This window comes from Pecten maximus, chromosome 11, assembly GCF_902652985.1.
Source record: "Pecten maximus chromosome 11, xPecMax1.1, whole genome shotgun sequence".
In the NCBI taxonomy this organism is placed as follows: domain Eukaryota; kingdom Metazoa; phylum Mollusca; class Bivalvia; order Pectinida; family Pectinidae; genus Pecten; species Pecten maximus.
Window position 1 is genome coordinate 42,100,428 of NC_047025.1, and position 23,768 is coordinate 42,124,195.

Here is a 23,768-nt window from a genome sequence, read left to right on the forward strand (position 1 = left end):
GGACAAACAGTCACAAACATATTTCTATGATTAGGGATTGGGTTGACAATATGGAGCTAATTTTCTACGGAAACATTGAGTAGATGCAACCACGTTTTAAGAGCGCAGATAAATACATAAGCTGTATCGGGGATTGAAACATGACGCATGTGGGTTAATGTTGCATTTATAATCAAAAAGAACAAAAAACGTCATGTTTTAATATAAATTCAATATTTAATGATTTCCCGGTTAGTTCTGTTTGTTTTTTTGATCGGATTTTAATGTTAGGTGTCCAACGTCTTTATCGGGATGTTTTCGTAGTTCCTCGTGTTCTCGCGTGGTCACGTGACCGGCACGAAGGACTACATTAACACTTGGTCGGTAAATATGGCCAGAGCACCCGACCAACGTATTTTGTCGTACAAACAAATATGATACACTTATTCATCGTGCTAAGAAACCGAGAAAAAGTGCTGTACATTCTTCTATTTATTCAAGTATGGTTACATAACGGCGTTATAAACTGGTGTTAATTGAAGAAGTGCCGATTAATTGACTACTTTTTAAGTAATTTTGACGATGTTTGTCATTTTCATAAGAATGTACAGCACTTTTCGTTGTTCTCATACAATTACCTTCACGCTCTTACCTTTTTCATAAGTATTGATTTATGGTAGTCGGGTGCTCTAGGACGATTCATAGAGCAAGTGTTAATGTTCATTCTCCAATATTGGAACTCTTCAGTGTTTTAAGTATCGAAATCGGCATATAGAAACGAACAAACGTTAATAAACGAATGCAATGGATCTTAATTAATTCAATTAATTATTTATAGATGATTTAAAAAGACATAAGGTATAGTTAGAAGTTTTCGGCTGTACACATGCAAGTTTGTAAATTCGTCACTGTGATGAAACCACCGTCCTCGTCGTTGCCATGACAGCCGATCGAAGCTGCGATCACGAATGCACTGACAAAGTAAAAGTTGAAGTATTTTTCGCAACATGCGGTTTAAACTTAAAATTACATTCACACCTCATATTGATTGGGGTTGTTTAATCATACCTGATCAATTGAATTATCAGAAAACTAACAAAAACACTAAAAACCACACAATGAAGCCTTCGTTTCAGGCAGTGCAGACACAACGCGGGATCTGTAAACAATGTGACGTCATTGGAATGTACAAGTTGCAACAATGTACAACAATGTATATTTTACATGAATACACTAATGAGCAACAAAACGGGACGCAACATTAACCCACATGCGGAGTTTTTGGAGTTTGGGGAAGAGTAATGCATTACACAACGTGCAGTGCGTGTTTAAGTGGCGTGCTTATAGGGCGTTGGCATTCAGGAATTTAATACTTTACTATATAACAAAGCTAAAATGCAACGACATGAGCCGGAAAGCCCCCGACCGACCGGCCACATTTTACAAATGTTTGTGAATTAGTGTGTCGCTAAATAGCTCGGGCGACACATGTACCTAACTCGTTATGACTTCTGTGTCAGAAATTAACCCCACTTTAAGTCATTTAACATGGAATGAAAGGTTTCTTACGTGGTATAGCCTACATGTACACTAATCATAACATATTGTTTGGGTAAAATAGGCGCGTGGTTCGCGGCCCGTGCTCGATCAGGTGTAATTACTCTCATTACGGCAAGCCTTATCGCCTGTTCATCAGCCGTTATGGCGGATGATGGAAACCCGCGATAAGGCGCATGTTGAATTACAAAAAGGTATTTTAGTCTAGTATAACGCTTTTTGACGTATTAAATACTAATTCCTCTAAACCTACATAAGCAAAAAGATAATAGTTCAAAGAGCGGTGCGCAGGGGAAAACGTTCAGAGAGAAACACCTGTTAACAGACTCAAGGCTATACTGGCCAACTTTGCAGTATTCTTTTTTTTCAAAAAAGGCAAAAAAAAACAACACCTTAACTGAACAACTCTAAGATTAACTGGTCATAAAATAATTACAATGGTATTAAATCATCACATTCCGGGGGTCACGTCTATAGCGGCGGAGGGAGATAAACTGGCTTTTATTGTGAGCCATATCTTGGTGAACTTTTTCTAGAGTCAAACAACGATTGCTTCTATCTTGGCATCTGACTTGTAAATTCAGATAAGAATATCACGTCTTTGATAAAAGCATATCAAAAATGAAATGTTATTCAGTTATCGGAGTTTCGAACTCGTGTGAAAGCTTATCACAAAGCCAGAGTTTGATAAAAATGGCCTTTATCAACACTGAATAAGTTAAAGATAAGTCAGCACAGATGTGTACTATCGGTTCCCCTGACACTGAAGTCTCGCGAACTAAGAAAATGCATGGGGACCTAAACTGAGATATTCCGATAGGTGATAAATATATACTTTGACATTTTCAACAGCTGTTTGATGGGAAACTATTGATATTAATATCAGGTGTTTCTAACGGTTGTTCAAAAGGTACATTTATTTGCATATTTTCTGTTCCTTAAAAATGAACTTTAAATCAAATCGTGCTTCATGAACGAAAAAATATATAGACACAATGTATTACAGAGTTTGTTATCATGGGCATATTGAAATCGTGATATACTTATACCTATTATATAGTATCTATCATAATTTACTACATTTACAAACCAGTTAAAGATAATGGAGTATGTTAATTAAATGCAATATATACCTATCGTATTTGAAAAAAAGATTATCATGATTTATTATCATTTCATAATTCACGTATTTTTAAACAATGTACATGTATCATATCTGTGATATCATTTATTTTTATGTATCTATTATAAGATTATATAATAATATACATTGTAATAATATCTGTAATGTTATATAATCATTAAATATATCTATAAGATTGCAAACTATTTTGCATTTTATTCTAAGCATATATTCGTGATTTCTGTTATATCCCGGAGATAACTGTAAAGTATACGATATTAAAAAAATGACTTTATATACCTCATAAAAATGTATACTTCTTCTTGTTAAAATGTTATTATTATTTCAAATAAAACAATAGTCAAACCATAATTAAGATAGCATGGGTACAATTTAGCAGGCATATTACAATACTGGACTTTTGTATAGAAATATACGAAAATAAATTTAAAAAAAAAACACACGCTTACATCGGATTCAATATACATAGGGAAAATAACTACATAAAGCTAATGATATTTTATACAGTATATTTACAAAGCAGACAATGCGTACCCGGCAAAAGTAATGTTTTATATTCAACCCGGAAATGAAAACCCAATTAATGTTACCTGTAAGACGAGGTCACCCTGCCGGACGGAACTGAGAGACACGTGCTCGCCTAGAAATGGACCTATACTGCTGCCCTTCTGTAGTGCGATGGCGGTACACACGACGTAGGGCCGACCAACACGGAGGGCTTCTTCACCCTCAACTTTCCTTAGGCTCAGGATGTCACTCGGGAAACTCAGAGATTTGAGGAAATCAAGTTCTGAAGGAGATATACAACTATCTGTAGTTCGGTCATTTGAAATGTCGGAAGTGACATCATTGTTGCTTGCTGATGCGGATGGGTATTTCCGGTCATTACTATTGTCACTGTCCGTAAGTGGTGATGTCGGGTTTAGCTCAGTATACTGGCCGGGAGACACTTTGTCTAGAATATCCTCATCGTCATTAGATCCTAGCTTCTCCTCCATATCCTCATCCCCATCCTCACTGTCAGACTGACCTGGTAACAGAGACCACGTGATTTATACATCTTTCAAACTACCTGTGTATTGGCTTTATAACAACACACAAACAATGTCAAATATATATGTTGCATAACATAAGATTTTATATTTCTCAGTCACTGATCATACAATGTTACCCAAGTTCTGCGAAGGACCGACTTTGTTAGCACTGTTGTCAGACCGAGACTAACACAAGTGTAAACTCATTTTATAAGGTACATATATTCACTTGTTGATAAATTTGTCAACAAACGATAAATTGATAATTTTTTTTCACTTGTAAAAAGTAATCGTATGAGAAAATGGTGAGAGTTATCATGTAACCTCTTTTAAATTCGATTTTAGAGTGAAGCCTCTGACATAGAGCACAGTTGGTGGTTTGGCCACAAGTGACGCGGGACTCCAGTTTATCTGATTCAGACATTTTATAAAAGTTTTTCGTCAGAACCGATACTGATTTTTCCCACCACTTATATCTATGTATATATATGTGGGCAACACTTGTGGAGGACACACTGGGTCTCGACGCTTTTCACCATTACGGGGAGGCAGATATATTTCTTATATGAAATTTGATTGGTAAAAGTTTTTTATGGGCATTTAAAAAATACCATTTTACCAAGTGATAACACGGTTTGTGCTACTGTTGTCTTGCAGGTTGAACAAGTTGTAAGATACTGGGAAAAGGTTCTCACAACAGTTTACAGTAGAGATTGCGATATCATTTATATCTGATTCATATTTTAACTCTTGAACTAAACATGTTTTTTTCCTTGGGAAAATCGCAGATTAAAGAAAAACAAATGGTGAATTGACAATTTTATTAGCGACATCTGCGAAATAAAATAAAAATATAAATAAACGTTTATAACTGAGTGACATATTCTTCTGTTTTTGCGAAATTTTTGTTTTTGTTTTTGCTACATAATATATTCAAAATACTAAATGAAACATAAATGTACCACGCAGGAAGTGATCATATTACAGGATTGACAATTTAATACAAGCTGCTAAAATTACATTGGTCACTATAATATAGAACGCAAATTAGTTCGTGTTCCTGCGGCATAACAAACGAACTTAAAAGTTTCGCTGCAATAATTACAAATGTAACCAGTGAAATGGGATGTGTGTATTTTACTATCGTAAAGATAAAATACTGTTTTCATATCAATAAATGTGAATTGATACCGAATCTAATTAGACTTTAGATCTTTGGTACGTTTAATTATAACATACACACCTTGCGAGTTAAATTTGAACGCGTGATGGGATCTGATTTTAATACATTTATAAGTACATAAATATAACATTTTAATTAACATGTCACCATATGTGTACGAGTACTATGTGACTCTGGGCCTATCCTGTGGCATTTAGGAACATTCGATCATATGATGGCGACTGATAGATTGTCAGATAGTCAGGGTAATGTAAAACACTTCCAACCAGCTATGGTGGATACATCTACGAGATAGTCGAACGAAAAGTAAAATGTATTAGCGTTCTGTGATAAAAGGAAAGATGAAAAGAACAGTAGCAATCAGCGCCTCTGATATTATCGATAGGAAGATACACACCTATTACGTATATACAGTCCTCTCTATAACTACAACAGCTGTCATACAAGATTCTATAACTACAACGATAAAACAAAGGCTGAATAGAACAAACATACATATCATTGCATTGAGACCTTTGTACAAAGAGAACCAGACCAGGTGTTCCGGAGGGTTAAACGTCTTCATATGACTAGTTATCTGATTAAGGACACTTATTAATGAGATTAATAACATAAACACAAAACATAATCACCGAGGATAGTATCAGTCAACAAAACGAGGGCAAACTATCTAGAAAACTATTTTCAGTTAAGACAAGACACTTTACATAGCTTTAATACAAACACCCTAAGGTGTAAATAAGAGACAAAAATTCTACGATACATCGTTGATTATCGTTTTCACATTTCTAAGATCATGTATAAGGTTGGGGTTTTTTTTTGGTGAATTTTTAGTTGGGAGCAGAGGCTGTAGGGCACTCATGATTTCAAGATTTGAAAATTGATGAAAGCTTAAATTACATGTAATTTCTAGGTACTCCAAAAACGTGTGAATGTTTTATCCAGACCAACAGATGGTATCCGATAAGCGAAATTTGTATTAAATTAAGACTGAATAAAAATAATTAAATGTTCTTGAGATTTTTGTTTTGAATTAATTTTGTTCTTAACAAACCTGTTGGGCAATGGCATTCAAGTTGTAAATATGACAGGAAATCATTTCAGTTTAAAAATTGAAACTTTGACAGCTTTCTCTTGTCGCATATTTTGCTTGTTTTACAGCACGTGTATTTGCTTTAGATGAGCTCAGGACACACCAGGCTGTCCGGGTTATATGTAGCGGACTGACCTGTGGCTAATCAAAGGTTCTACGCCTCAAAAATCTTCTCAGCGATAGGTGCAGGGCTGATTCAGTAGATAACGTTTAAAACATGAGCTGTACAGTTTATAATCTGATGGCATACATCTGTCATACCCAACAAATATCACACATGCCCGATATTATAGTAGCCTTCAAGTTAGTCTTGGTCCGAAAATCAGTCAAACACGAAAATAGTTTAATAAAAAAATACACGATAAAGCAAAAAATTGGCTTATCGTGGTCGGAACGTTTGTAAGGGCTTAGTGGTAACACGCCATGCCGGCCCGATAAGGGGCAGGGCCACAGATACGTATCAAACCCATTCCTAACATGAAACACCTTTATCAAATATCACAAACAACAACACGAAAAAATGCACAGAAGCGATACAAAATACAGATAAATAATGATGTAAAATGGTTGGTGTATTTCACAATGAATATCACTATGTTACTAATCTAATTTGTTTGCAAATAATAAATGAAATCTAATTTCATATGTTTTTCATTTATGCGATGAAGTTTTTCGTTAAAGTTTGACTAGACAACTAGTCATTTAATGTATATAAAATGCCTCACCGACAGATATTAACAACATAATTTATATATCCCTAGTATTACTTCTAAGTGCCTCGGTTTTAATGGTTTGCTGATTTGGGTGTCTGACCAGTCCAATACTGTTTTTTGTGTAACTGTTCACCTTAGGTGGCCGTAATATACATTTAGATGTAGATCCCTGTCCAGATAACTCTCCAGTAAGGGTTCATTCAAATAATTCAACATTTAGGACACCAAGCAACATGGCAATTAAGCACCAGTCCAGTAGCTTCTGTCCTTGAGCTGATGGTGGCAAATTATGTATAACTGATGTTTGTATTTTGTGTCTGTTGATACTTGTATGGGTATAGTGCCAAACTGGGTTTCCCCAATAATTTTGATGTCATTGATATAAATTGTAGCGATCCCTCTCTAGACCCCTCTCTGTATCGCCTTCCATTAGCGCTGGACGCATTACCATAATAACATAAAAGCGTTTAACTCATTGGTATTTTCCAACATGGCGATCTTGATCTGAAAGTATAGCTTGACGATTGAACGACAATAAGTAGCTGACGCGATCAGGCAGAAATGGCGACAATCATACGAATGTTTCATTTTATCCGAGATATCAAGATAGATTGGGCCGTTTCTATCATTTTTATATAATTGATTCAAAGGACTACATTTCATTTGACTGCTTTTAATCTTCCATATATCTTGTTTGCTTTCTTTTGACCGATGCGATACGCTAGATTCCAAACAGATTTCCGCCATAATAGACTGTGCTTGCAGGTGGCGCATTAGAGAATATATTAACTAAAGCATTAATTTAACGATAATATTTTTCGTACATTATAGTCATTTAGAATCAACTCGATCGGTTTTCTCTACCCTCCATACAGAGACAAACAATAGTGTGCTATTAGATTCAACACAAGACCTTGTAATCCGATACACTAGGTAAACCACGTCTGAATGCAACATTTGATATTATTTACATCATGTAAAATGATTTTTGTTCCTGAAATGTAATCAATATTCAGCATCGAATGAGTCATTTCTACAATGTAAGCAACATCCGACTAATACGGTGCCGCGCACGTGTCCAAACTTATCGAGGATTTAATACGTGCTCATAGAAAAGTAATCGCTTTTTTTAATGTATGTCTATATCATTAGAAATACAACAATATCTACGTTTTTGCTAGCATGGGAGGTATACAAAAATTGAAGTTAATTAATGTATATTTCATATTTGATACTGTAATTTGTAGTTTGTAATTGTGTACACATATTTTATAGATATATTTGATTCTATGATTTGTAGTTTGTAATTGTGATCAAATGTTTTATAAATATACTTGATACTGTAATTTGTAGTTTGTAATTGTGAACACATGTTTTATAGATATATTTGATATTGTAATTTGTAGTTTGTAATTGTGTACACATATTTTATAGATATATTTGATTCTATGATTTGTAGTTTGTAATTGTGATCAAATGTTTTATAAATATACTTGATACTGTAATTTGTAGTTTGTAATTGTGTACACATATTTTATAGATATATTTGATTCTATGATTTGTAGTTTGTAATTGTGATCAAATGTTTTATAAATATACTTGATACTGTAATTTGTAGTTTGTAATTGTGAACATATGTTTTATAGATATATTTGATATTGTAATTTGTAGTTTGTAATTGTGTACACATATTTTATAGATGTATTTGATTCTATGATTTGTAGTTTGTAATTGTGATCAAATGTTTTATAAATATACTTGATACTGTAATTTGTAGTTTGTAATTGTGTACACATATTTTATAAATATACTTGATACTGTAATTTGTATTTTGTAATTGTGAACACATGTTGTTATATATATATTTGACACTGATTTAAAATATATAATTGTGTACAAATGTTTTATAGATATATTTGACATTGTGATTTGTAGTTTGTTATTGTGTACACATGTTTTATAAATATATTTGATACTGTGAAGTCTTCCTGTGATTATGTCTTACAGATGTATTTTATTGACAAAAGTTGGCACTGTATTCATCGGTATGTGTTTGTTAAATGTGTCCAAATATATATTGATATCGTAATTTTTATACATTAGTCATTTGCTTGTTTGTAAATATTTAGATTCACATTATTGATACTGTAATTTGTATGTAATCGTCATTTGATTGATGATAAATGTTTAAATTGTTATAATTGATACTGTAATTTTAATGTATTCGACATTTGATTGATGATAAATGATTAAATTGTTATAGTTTATATTGAAATTTGTATGAATTAGTAATTTGTTTGATGATCAATGTTTAAATTGTTACAGTTGATACTGTAATTTTTATGAAATCGTCATTTGATTGATGATAAATGATTAAATTGTTATAGTTTATATTGAAATTTGTATGAATTAGACATTTGTTTGATTATCAATGTTTAAATTATTATAGTTGATACAATTGTTTTTATGAAATCGTCATTTGATTGATGATAAATGATTTAATTGTTATAGTTTATATTGAAATTTGTATGAATAAGTCATTTGTTTGATGATAAATGAATTGATTGATATAGTTTGTACAGTTGCTTTTATGAAATCGTCATTTGTTTGATGATAAATGATAAAATTGATGAAATTATTTATATAATGTTGTGATTGCTTACTGATTTTTTTTTCAATTTTGCTATACATATATATATATAATGAACGATAATAAGATATCTGCAGATTTTTTACTGAGTATCATTAATATTTCAGAATATTGGGAACTTTCAGACATCAACTTGACAACAGATGGCTGGGGAAATTTTATACTGTAAAACATCCGCTTCCGTCTTATTTCATCAATCTAGTTTTTCATCTTTTAAACTCAGGATATAAACTCAGGAAAGATAGTTACAGAGACGCAACACGCAACACAATCGTTACCCGATCAACAGGATATCTAATTCATAGCATTTACACTTTTATATGGCCTTGTTTTCATGATTAAATATGTTTACTAGTTGTGGGACAGACAGACACTTATCTCCCTTGGCAAACAAGTTATCTCGTCTTGTCTTTGGTCTGTGACCCGAAACTTAATATATTAACAAAGTACATTAGACTGCCAGCTGTGATAGTTAGCCCAGCCTCATTAGCTATAGGTGCGTCCCGAGTCACGGTATCACACGCCGGGGAGACTCATTAAACTAGTTTGTGATTACGGCCGATAGGGGGCAGGTCTGTGGTCTATCTCAACGCGCGACAACGACCGTGATATAAGTCTTTATCTTCACATGTCATTATTAACTCCATACCTCCCTTATCGCCACACAACGAATTGTTCTGGGAAATTAGATACAAACCCTGGAAACCTATCGGTTACGTCATCTGCCTCCTACACTCGGGATAAATGTCTCTGTCTCAGCCAAACTGTCATTAATTGTTACTTTGTAAAAAAAAACCTGTATGTAGATTGTAAAGGTCAATCATAGCAGCGCACAAAATGTATTTTTAGAACAGTATCATGCATTTTATCACCAGCGTTATCTTGAATAATGGATTGTATCAAATAAGATATGCTGCAAAAAGGCAAAGAAGACAACTTGTGTGGAACGAAGTTGTTGTTAAACTGAACTAATGATAATTGGCAGACAGTCTATGGCGTTTTAACAATACACTGATTTCAAACTTTATACTTCCGTTAATATTGGGCGATACATTTTAAAGCCCGTTAATATTGGGCGATACATTTTAAAGCCCGTTAATATTGGGCGATACATCTTAAAGCCCATAACGATATAGCTGTATAAAATATGATCCTGTGTAAAGGGACCATCCCGAACACAGGATGTTCTTCTCTAGACATAGAAACGGTTTTCTATGTATAGATAAGTTTTAATGTGAATCAAATGCTGTCATTCTGTTCTCCAATACTAATATACTATATTTTATGATACAACAAATGACCCTCTGTTAAACTGCCGTCAACACTTGTCGACACTTCTTTGTTTCGGTGTTAACTTCTTGTAAAATGCGACAAATCGATGGCGATAAGTGATTACGTGTGTACTATCCCAGTACTATACATGCCGGCCTGCCGATATCCCCGCGCTTTGTCCCGGGTTTTGTCGTTGACATTTATATATAAAGAAATAGTTTATCAGCAATACACACGGGTCCCCCTTTATCTCACACAGTACGTTTCATCAGCACATATGATCGGCGCGAGGATAATACACAAACATCTATGTGGCGATACCTATATCATGTAGTATTATGTGATTTCCAGAGTTTTACGTTTAAAAAAAAGCATTGAGTCATATCATATGCCGAAAATTATCATTTAATTGAAAAATCACGACGATCAGTCCGGTCATGCAAGATGGGGCAGCTATAGCTCCGCACTGATAAATCGGGGATTACCGGCTGATTATCTTGTTTAACTTTGAAAAGTGCACACGATAAAAGATACTCGAATTTAAATGCTCCGCATTCTTTTTATGTGGAATGAGAATGTTTGGTATAATTGAAATCTCTATGTGTTTGATGTGCCTCTGTATACAACCTTATCGTGATCTGCTTGGCTGAATCCGTGAAAACGATAAACATCTCCAAACGTGAGTCGCGTCTACCTTTGTAAAAACTATGCAAGCTACCTCAAAGTTGGATAGGAATACAGAGGGAAGGTCTGATCTGATAAAACCCAGATAAACAAAATTGATGAAAATGAATGCATCATGAAAGCTACAGATGAATTTTTTATCCCGATATCGGAGACAGAAGTATGAGATGACAAAGGGAGGAGACAGTGAGTGTCGGGATGGTGCAAGCTGATACTAAGGTACCAGTCCAACACAGCAGCCAGGGGCCCTGTCATAGTACAGCATCTCATATGGTTACCACACTCTTACGTAACTGCAATTAGCGATAAAATGTCTACTTCAGATTAACCTATCAAAAAAGTTTGATTGATGTTATGTATGAATTGGATAAAATACTGCTGTCGACGACTGCGCGCAAAGAGTTATATGTTAACTTAAGATTATAATCAATAGGCTATATTTCAATGCAGAGTACATTTTGTTTTGTATTCATCAGAAAACGTCTACTTTGGTATGCAAATTAAGTCTGCGAATTAGATGAATTTATGAACCTTTGCACGTGAGGGCAGTAATAAGTGTGATTAATTGTTGATTTAATTCAAACATCACAAGACCATTATCTCTTATAATCAGATAAATCTCAGTTTTAATTCCATGGGAAAGGCTAGTGCTTCACGATGGCGATAAATGTAGAAATCGACCAAGATAGAATTGCGAAGTTGAATTAGGATTAAACAAACTGTATTCGTAGTATCTCACAGTTCAGGAAGCCGAGTCAAATGCATGTGCATGTCGATAAAACCGTGATAGTTGCGAGCTCCCCAGTAACCACCTGCTGCGGACGCTGGGCAGAACATCGTCAATCACACACGGATTAGCCCAATTCTATATTTTGCTTACTTAAGACTTTGGCTCGACAGCTTATTGATCAGTTTGATTTTGTTTTGTATTGTATAACGTCCTATCAACAGTCATGGTTATTTAAGGACGCCCTCCCCTGTGTTTGGTTTTATTGTATAACGTCCTATCAACAGTCATGGTTATTTAAGGACGCCCTCCCCTGTGTTAGGTTTTGTATTGTATAACGTCCTTTCAACAGTCGTGGTCATTTAAGGACGCCCTCCCCTGTGTTAGGTTTTGTATTGTATAACGTCCTATCAACAGTAATGGTCATTTAAGGACGCCCTCCCCTGTGTTGGGTTTTGTATTGTATAACGTCCTTTCAACAGTTGTGGTCATTTAAGGACGCCCTCCCCTGTGTTAGGTTTTGTATTGTATAACGTCCTATCAACAGTTGTGGTCATTTAAGGACGCCCTCCCCTGTGTTAGGTTTTGTATTGTATAACGTCCTATCAACAGTCGTGGTCATTTAAGGACGCCCTCCCCTGTGTGCGAGATACATGTATGTAGTGAATGCATGTGTTTGGGATAAAGAGGTATGTTTGTGTTGATGGAGACTTTGTAGTGTTAGCTCACTGAGGTAGCAGTGTACAGTAAAATTGCCCAATTCTGAAAAATAAGGAATATGTTTTAGATATGTAAACATAGCCAGTTAACCCTACAATAAAGTATATATATTTGTAATCTATACAACATTCGCAATTTTATTTTTTTAATGTGTTTAATAAGTAAACTTTTTTATTCTTTTTTTTTCAGACCTGTGAAAACCATGGTTACCACTTCAAAAAATAAGATAAAAATTGCAAAACATCATGATTTTTGACCCAAAATGACACAATTCCTAGCACAATTTTTGTTCATCAGTTTTGCTAACTCCCAATGTTTTTGCTGCAGGCAAAACTAAATTTGCGGTGTAAACACACTTTCGAAAATTCCGGAAATTTATAATCTCGGACCCATTTTTGTTAAACAAATGAGAAAACCTGTATATACTTATTCATAATGATTATACCAAGTATAGTATAGATAATCATGCAGGAGTTATTTGCTTAAACAATACCCATGACCAGGCTATCTGCTACCTGAAGCATGCTGCTGAAGACACCCAACAGGACACCCGATCCTGGTCACATTATACTGACAACCAGCGAGCCAGTCATCCTATTCCCTAAATGCAGAGCGATAAGCAGGAGCAGTAACTGCCATTTTTATTGACTTTGGTATGTCAGATTTAGTTTCCATTATTTTAAATCTATCTTTTATAGCATAGTGTATATCAATAGGACTTTCTGTCACTCTGAGATTCGCTTCCTATATTTGACGTCCACATTACTAAATTTACCAGAGTAATGACAGTACGTATCTCAGAATTTTCATTATTTTTTGGAGGTTTCGTTGTTCTTACTTGCTGTTAAACTGCTAACGTCACAATGATTAAGTTTAATTTAGGCAATCATTGTTAGCTGTCATATAGTTAAAGGTCTTCACGAAGACCTGCTGACGTTAATAGATCGGCTGAATAAGAGAGGGTATGAAACCATTATTAACTCTCTGTGTCCTTCGAATGGACACCTAATTATCACCTTAGACAAATTAAAAGTTGCACGCACATAACACAGCCTAAATACGTCAGAATAAGTACAATCGTTTTATCATATCAATTTTCTGAATTTTTGAAGATATAATCACCCCAGTAAGTGCCCCCAAACCAAAGACTCCGGTCTGTAAGGTGACGGTATGGTAATTATTATCGGTGCGTTATATCGGAGTTTTCGCGACATGTTTATAGCGGACCTTTAGAATACGAAAAGCGATGATGCTATCTTGGGTTTAAAATGTGAGCAAATGTAAAATATCTATAACCTGTCTGATCTGTAGTAAAGAAACTCCGCGCTGATATCAGGTGTTTGTCAAATTTACGATCACAATCTCGGGTGATACCCTAGTAAAACGTCGGCCAGATTAAATTTGTAAGTTATTCTCTCTCTCTCTTTTTTGTGTGTGTGATAGTTGATAACAGCTCCCAGTGGATTTGTAATGTATTAAATATTTAGGATTAAAATCAGAATACATTATAAAATTAGAATATCTTTACCGAAAATATCATTTAATTTCTTCACCGAGTTTGATGTTTTTTTGATAAACGAACGAATTATTTAGAACTGTTGGATGAGAGAAACGTGTTCACTTTAAAGTTTAACGAATGTGAATATCATGGCTTTTACTCGTTCCAGTTTTCTCCAGTACACATGTAAATATGGCAACAAGTGGCAAAACATAGCTAAGGCTCCAAATAAATGTACCGTCCTTTACATTATCAAGTGATACTTTCAATTTCATATCTGATGGTTGTCGAGCTGTGCCCCTAGGACAACACCTTCTCGGACCCTCTAACACACATACACATTTACTACTACTACTACATTAGGTTTTATCTCAGATATACCCTATCTGGCAATCTGGAATCTGATCACGAAGAAAAAGGCAGGAGGCACTTTATTTAGTTTTGACAATCCTTCAACCCATGATCATGACCGCTCCAGCTCTGTCCCCGAGATCAGGTGATACTACTTATCACTAAATCGGTATTCAACACCTTTTTAGCTCATGTATCGTTCTTTACAGCACCTGGTATTCAAATCCACTATATGGCACGTCCCATTGTACGTAGAACAAAACCATTTTCGCAGATAAAGGCCAAATGCTATAATATGAAACTCGTCCGCTTAATTTAAGTTAATGGGATGGATTTCACGCACATAGTGCATTAGGTTTTTTTCAAGGGAAAATGTATTATCTCCCAGTTTGGATAGAGTTATCGGACAGCTTATACGATAAAGAAATGTATTTGTGCAATCATGTAAGAAAGTTAATTATACATACTTATCTTAATTGAATTGATAAAGCGAGTACAGAGTGGTTAGATATCGGACTATAGTCTGCCAATTGATTGAAATCATTTCAAATATAATGTGTGATCGATAAACACACCTTAAGTGTTTAAACTGGTACTCGCCCAGCGTGTTCCTCTGCTCCAGTAAAATACAGGGACACAAATAACGGTTAGTGATAGCCATCTTTAAACTATCGCCTAGCCTAATTGTATATCTGCTGCACTTTACGTTAATTGTGTTTCATTCTAAACCACTATAATCGAAGATATCGATAGATAAGTGATCACAAATCTAAGATGGCTGGCACAAAGGTATTGATCTTGCAGGTAAACAAGATATAAGTTACTGAGGTATGTAATATCATAATGGATTAGTTTACAGAGGGAACGCAAACAATGGAAATCGGGATGTATGTTGTGTGTGAATAAGAGTGGGGAATTTGATGAGTGTTTGGATGTTAACTGAATGAAGCACAAAACGGACAAAGGTGTCCCTCAAACCAGAATGGTGAATGCTGGGGAATGGTAGAGGTCGATATGGGGAGAGAATCTAAAAAACAGAAATACAATTTAAATCTCTCACTTGGAAGTCGGTCTGTAACACTATGACGTGTGTATAAGACCGCATGACGTACAAGTGACTAAACTCACATCCTGTCACTTATACTAATGTACACATGTTGACGTTTTCACACCTGATATATGTTGAAATATATACATGTATTTAAGTTCATCCGAAAAAGAAATAAGGGAACGTTTCTATCATTTGCATATTCAAACGTTCAGAAGTTTTATATGAATAGTTAAACTGATCGATACAATGCTTTCTGCCGATTCACCAAAGTAATGTTCATTCAACAGCTCTGCGGATTGGCCTGTATTGATACTAATCATCATACATTCGCTAACGCTCGTTTATTTTTGTCAGAGTGACCCCCCCTTGTCGACCATCGTTATCCGGTATGTCACGCGCTAGGCTGGGATTGGATGAGAAGCAGTCAGTCAGACGGAAGACGGAGATCAAAGTAAGCTTATTGATAGGTTTACAGTCGACTATGGCAAATCACACGGATTTCTTTCATTACGTCAGCGTTTGTTTCATTTACTCCAATATCGGAGTGTGTATTTTCACTTGTAGAAAAATACATTTGTGTGCAAATTAGCCAACTTTACGGTCGTGCATGAAAGGCAGATATCACTTTATAATGTCTGCATCACTTACCAGTTATCTGATAGCTTTTCCAATGTAACATTTAATATCTCGGCTATTGATAAATTATATTACTGATTTGCATTTCAAACGCATTGGGCGAGGGGAGATAAGAAAAGGGAAAGCTATGCCGCTCTATGGGATAGATGCTGAGATAAGACATCAGACAATAATAGATCCATTTTTGTGGAAACGAATTTTTATCAGCTGCATAGAGCACAGGCTGTCCCAAACGTTGCGACTGAGTTTTGCTGCTATCGGCCATTATCAGACTATAAACAGCGTTGGCCTATGCATGCTCCAATATCGATCATATTTGAGCCTCAATCAAGCGCGATTATCTACGGCAGCAGATTGCGAGCTCGCAGGTCTAATTACGAATGCTTGCGAGAGTTTGATAAAGCTAGGACCTATCGCCTAGTTTTATCATGTGTATCGGTGTTTCCATCATACCTAATGGATTAATTCAAACTGAATCTATCATTGTGGAAACCGCCTAATCGCTTATCGCTATATCCATAAAGAAAACCGAAAATACGAGCTGATGTTATCGCCTATCTTATGGCGGGTGAATGTGTACGCTGTGATAAGACGCATTTTATTCTAGTCCGAATATAATTACGTACCACGTTCGTCAGTGAGATAGAAGGCCAGCGAGCCAGCCGCGTAGTTAAAATATTACAAAGTGTGTTTTCGGTTACAGAGAACACAGTCATTGTTTTGCTGATAATCTTTCCACTCGGATCCAATAAAACTATACGGGAGACAAATCGCGGCGTGATAAGGCAGGAGATTTGGGTGGACAGATATGCGACCCACCCATGGAATAGATAAGCCAGCAGTATCGCTCCGTTGTGCAAGTGAATTTTATCTCTCACCAAGATAAACGTATAAAACTTGTACGGTCATACAGCTTATATGACAATCGCGTTCATAAATACGCCAATCGGTCGGTATGTAAACTACGGGCATGTTCTCCTGCGTTCCGCGGTAAATTGGTGATTGAGTCGTAAACCATATTTCAACCTAACCTTCGATCAGTAAAATCCAAAACTAAATTTCGTCGAGTCCCACTCGGTCAATAAAATTCTCATGTGTGTATATTGGTAAAACAGTCTACATATTTAAAGCTTATATGTTGGATGACGGCACTGAGTTTACAGCTTGGAAAATTTGATGCAATAACCTTAATGAAAATGGTATCCCGCTTCACGTTCATGTTATGTTCTACAATTAGCTGGAAGTCACTGTAAGCGGCCTGCGTTTATGGTTCATCCTTGGACCGGTGTAAATCATATTATATGGTTACTACTGCCCTTATCCACACGGTCTTACACGCTGGGCGATTAGTAGTGGGTAGACATCGGGTTAATTTAGGACTTATAAATCACAATGTTTTAACTCATAGATATCCTATATCTCTGCCAAAAAATGGTACTACTACTTTTAGTTTCTGGTTCTTACGCCTTCATCCGGTAAATATAATTATTTTTCTCCACAAGTTGACAAAAAAACGACTGCTAATTTTAATTATCTTGATTCCTTTTAAAAACAGCATTAAAGAAGAAATTAGCAATAGCTGACCGTCATATTCAAATATTCCAGATACGAAGATTCATTTGCTCTTGTATGTACCTGGGAAAGGAATTGATATAAGATTTAAGCTTGTTTTCCTATCCCAAATTATAAAAATATGTGTATATATGAATGAATTTTGAATAAAATATTGTTAAACGAGACATTCGGATGTGTCAGTTAAGTTATTCTAATTATTTCTGTTCGGACTAAGCTTCGGTTTATTTTCCGGAAAGAAGCACTAAAACAATAAGGCTTTGTCTGAGCATCTAGTGGCTTCGGCGTGCAGAGTATTGGTCGCCTTGGTGTATGATTAAATATGCGCAATTTTAAATAGCTTAATATTATAATTTAAATATATGTCCGTGTATGATTTACTATGGATACATATTTTAAACTGTCTGTATGCGAGTTTTCTCGGCTGCATTTAGGCAAGGTCTAGATATTTTAAGTTTGTGCTGACTCCTTAGAGAATACCCGGATACAAGGGGATTACCACTCTACATAAATCTGTATGGAGTTTTCTATTCTAATAATATAACCGGTATATACCCGTTTTAATATGCGGTCGATTTTAATACAGAAATCACAACGTTCGCCTTCGTCAAAATCACGACTGCAATTCACTCCTCGGGACGGATGTTAACTTCCAGGAGTACTATCTAACATCAATTACTTATGTCAAAATATATATCTATATATTTTTTTATTACGGTTCAGAAATAAATTGAATGTAGCTCCTGGCATATGTTTGATATCCATCAAGAGGGAAAGATATATAGATTGAATGTTAAATCTTGGCCGGTATACTGAAGGTCAATAAGATGATTGTATATCTTTTTCTATCACGATGGCGTGGCCCAGATAGCAGGTATGATATACAACAACAAGATGTAGAGTGTTACATGTGACAGCCACGAGATAGAATAAAAAACACCGAGAAACGTGTGAATGAAATTACTAAATAAATGTGTATAAAGCGAGATTACCATCTGATTGGATGATATACAACGTTGTGAAGGAAATCACATGTGTCGTTTCTCTATGGTGCATTCTTGGTGTAGCGATACCAACAGCTCCGATCTGGCTCCTACATCTACTGATGGTCAACACTGATAGTGGTCAATCAAATCCGGAAACAAACACACGACTGTACACACAATAACACGTGTACATAACACAGATGTACTTATTTATAGATTTCAGTCGAAAGTCAAATCTTTTTATAGTTTAGGTGGACACCCTTAGCGCCTTTATCTCGGCGAGACTTTGTAGACATCTGTGTGGACGAGTTTGTTCTAGGATGCAGAGTTGTGTATGAAGTGATGGTTTGTGTTATCTTAAGAATAATTGTACAATTATAAATCAACTAACTTAGCGTGTCATATAATTATATGTAATTTACTACGTTTTTGATACTTGTTCACCAGATCAGAAAATAAAAATTCCCTTTCTGTGTATATTACTGATGTGGCGATCAATCGGGATGTATTATGGTAATTAGACTGTACATGTGTGTATCTAAATATTTATTTATAAGTACGATTCTTAAGATGTAGCGCATTATATTAACTGTGTATTATCATATCACAGTAAACTCGGAATGACTTGTGTATCCCCAGTGTCCCACTCTCTCCTTACATGTGTTTAATTCTAGGTTAGATTAATGAGAACACATTACGACACCTTTGATGTCTACAAAACATTAATGTAAGTAAGTGGATTTTACTTAAGGTCATTACACTCGTGTGGAGTGGAGTGAAATATTCGTTAACTTTCGTTAGTCTTTTCGCGAATCAGGTTTAAAAACTACGAATACCGACATGTTACTAATGTCAAGCTGAAACAAAATAACAACTCTAGGATATTTCATGTATTAATTTACTCTATATAATAGGTTGTTGGTATGAACAGTCTAAATTACCCTGTAAAACAAGCTGTTAAAAAAGTCTAAATTACTGTATATAACATATCTGTCATATGAAAAGTCTAAATTACTCTATAAGAAATATGTCAAATGAGGTATAGATTACCCTGTATAACAGGTTGCTGACACGAACAGTCTAAATTACCATTTTTAACGTATTTGTCATATAAAAATTCTAAATTACTGTTTATAAGATACCTGTAATATGAAAAGTCTAAATTACTATATGTAATATATCAAGTTATATGAAAAGTCTAAATTACTCTGTATAATATATATGTCATATGAAAAATCTAAATTACTGTAAATAACATATCTGTCATATAAAAAGTATAAATTACTATATGTAATAGATCTATCATATAAACAGTATGAATTGTTATATGTTATAGATCTGTCATATGAAAAGTCTAAATTACATTATATCATATATATGTCATTTGAAAAGTCTAAATTACTGTAAATAATATATCTGTCATATAAAAAGTATAAATTACTACATGTAAAAGATCTGTCATATGAAAAGTATATTTATGTTACACAATAAGTGTAGATAGTGTGACGTCTCAATTACATAATACCATAAGTGTAAAATATACCAATATTTTGATTTGTACACCAAGTTTCTGAATAACTTTGTAACAATTGAAACATTTATTTGTAGTATTCTCCTGTTTTGGGTTTGGGGTTCTGTCTGCGTTTTAATCTATTTTTTTAAGTAAAAATTATGTATGATAATGATATATATAACATGCCCTGTTAGATTATGTATGATAATGCTATATATAAAATATACCTTGTGAGATGATGGAAATAGTTAAGAATATGACCTATATGATAAGGATGTGCGTAGAAAATATGCTATGGTATTATGTATATCATTATAAGTATGGACTATGTTTGTATAAATTGTTGAAAACACAAATTTTTGTTTATTTTTTCATCACTTTTTAAGAAAATTGAGAGAATGAGTCCCGGTCTAAATGGTTTTTCTGTATAAAGTGACTTGTGCTGGGAGTTACGAGGTGTATCAATGTCTTTGTTATCTGTATGTAATGATAGGTGATTGGTTACGTCTTATCGGAATTCCTGGCTACACAGATATGCACCGAACTTTATCAATATTCCAAAGACTTCCTAACGTAACGACAGTTAACGACATTAACTCTATCGTAATCCAGCTAATCACGTGTTTTCTAGTCACATTTGTTTTCATTCTTAAAATAGCATTTTGATGATGTTTTTATCCAATTGAAAAAATATGCAAAAAATAAATGTTTAGTTTATTGTTGTTAGCATACATATTGCCATACAAACGTGACGTCACGCTATTGTTTTGGAAGTGAAAACATGTCTTCCTTCAATAATTGTTGTGTCGAGCAGAAGCTTCCAGGTAAACTTGTAAACATTTATATTACCTAACCCACTAATTATCCCGTAATATTAAAGTTCTTAAACCTGCTTTTTAAATTTAATTTGAATATCGCCAAAGGCTAGTTAATTTATAACCCCTCAAATAACTGCTACGTCACATGAACTAACTGTTAAATATAAGTTATGTATGTCAACACGTTGTATTCGGTTTCGCTCAAACTTGTGAGGTTTATATATTTATGACATTCCGTTTCGTTTTTATGTATATGTAAAATACAATTACTAATATCCCAATATTAAGGTCAGGAATGCTCCTGAGAAATTACTGATAGTAACAAAAACACACTTCCTTTATACCTGTGATGATTATTTAATGACCACTAACACAATGTGTTTACCATTAACTCACTGCCTTGATGCCAGCGGGATGTATCATGTACAACTGTTTTATTTTGCCTTGTCATTCTGTAATTGATAGCCCAACCGATATCTGTAGATAACATATTTAATGAATTATATCATTTAACAAACTAAGAATAAAGTACGAAATCTGACCTGGGTAATTGAATATAATTAGTTTAAGGAAATTAATAACAATCTAAGTATAACGCTATCCGACCCAATGTAGTTAACCATGTCCTTACACACACCGTAATACCACACACGGACACTGTGCACGGTTTACATGCCTAACAAAACTGTATGTTTCCTGTCGATATAAAATAATTTAAAAAAACAAAGATGTACTTACGTTTTAGAGGCTTTGGATTTGATTGTTTTCTTCTCGACATTATTCCAAGTGTTATTTTCACTTCAGTGTGTTAAACTCCCCGGTCGCTTGTCAACTGACATATGCAATATGCGCAATGACACCATGACCTCAGTGAAAATAATTGCGCGGTGACCTTTCCGGGGTCATGATGAATATGATACATAAACATTCAAGATAATCAATAGGTATGATCCGGGAGTATGATTGGTGGACAGACGTATATATCCACACTTGTCTAACACTAAAATACAGTGCGGAACAACACTGATCTACAGAGAGTAATACCACCACATGTATATACGTTATAACCGACGACTCGCTACGCCTGTAAACACCCGGCCGAGTTTTCACCTTTTCTCTTCCCGGAGCACTAGTTCGCCAACTGATCAGTGCGGAAGACAAGCCAGCAATGCTAAGTATATTTGAACCCCAGCCCGCGCCGAGGTACGAGATGTCCGATAAGCCTATCGGTCTTATCAGAGTGATTGTATCTTATCTACCCAACAATCAAACCATTCATCTTTACTTATCATGCGCCGTGTCAAAGGAGCGAGCCTCTGATAGGAGCGATCGACCCGTTCTAGTCGTCATATACCCCGCGGTCCTCCACGGACACAATGTCAAATTCTTGTATTCATCTGCAGGCCGGCAGATAGGATTGTTGTAGAGATGTGACGCTGTCGTATCTACGATGGCTAATCGCAAGTCTAGCAGTACTGTTTTACCTCCATCAGATAGGAGGATGTGTGCGGGGTCTATTGTTTGAAGAGAGGAAATAATTGAGGACGTTCGGCCAGTACCCTGGCCGACACTACTGCCCTGGTGTTTTATCTTCACGGGTGTTTGATATCTTACTTATCTCATAGATAATACACTAATCTTTTTTTTCTTTTCTATTCTGTCCTTTTGTCCTTGAAGGATGTATTCAGGTCATTCTACTTTTCTATAATTAGAATAACTAACTGTTTAGGCTTACTCTATTACAATTTTATTATTTCCAATATAATTTTACTACCAAACTGCATTTGAGCGATTTTAAAAAGCAGTTTTCAGATATAAATTTCTCTACTATATAAAATACATCTGGTTACATAATATCAAATAATTGTCTTAATCAAACATATTTGGATGCCTAAAACATCAAACGTCTGCTTTTACGTTACAGTGAGAACTGGAAGAAGTTACCATGATGCAAATGAGACCTTCAGCATCAGATATTTGTCAATATTGACTGGGCATGAGGCATAAGTACAATAATTGACTTCTGCTGAGCAAATAGTACTTTTAATCCCTCCTCACCACATAGTATAACGTCATGTAGTCTAATGAGTTTTTATTTCAGAAGCCAAATCTGTGACTCCCTTCCTATGTCCTGCTTTCCGTTTTACTATGGTTTCTTTCTAGGTCTTGTTAATATACATTTACCAAATATCTATGTGTAAACACAGAAGGTTAATATGTATTTTGTTCAGTTGATATGACATTGTGTGAAGATCTGTGGTAATTGCGTTGTTTGCTGTATACACTATAAACTTTAAATGGATGAGAAAGCACAAATGCTAGGTATGTGCCGACTAGCTCTTCATACGGAAATTATGTATGAAAATCTATATTTAATATTATTCATGGAGATATTTCTTATCTCAAAATCTGCATATACGAGACGGAGTATATGAAATATGAACGTGGATTATCATTGATCTACTGTGACCGTAGATTCGATAAGATATGCTTATTATATGTCGGGTAGCTTTTCCTCTATACCAATTCATAAAAAAGGTATTAATTTACTGATGTGACCGTTAGATAAGCGGCGAGCCTTCTGACA

The 23,768-nt window shown here is 34.9% G+C and overlaps 1 protein-coding gene across 1 annotated transcript in view; it reads right to left on the minus strand.

Annotated features, from left to right (window-relative positions):
- Positions 1-22,945, minus strand: part of LOC117337435 (zinc finger protein ush-like) — a 33,780-nt gene extending 10,835 nt beyond the window's left edge. Inside the window, exons 1-2 of the mRNA XM_033898418.1 lie at positions 21,920-22,945; positions 3,271-3,710 (exon numbers count right to left, since the gene is read on the minus strand). Coding sequence (XP_033754309.1) covers positions 3,271-3,710; positions 21,920-21,959 — 480 coding nt within the window. The 5' untranslated portion in view covers positions 21,960-22,945. The remainder of the gene's footprint in view (positions 1-3,270; positions 3,711-21,919) is intronic.
- Between the last annotated feature and the right edge of the window lie 823 nt (positions 22,946-23,768).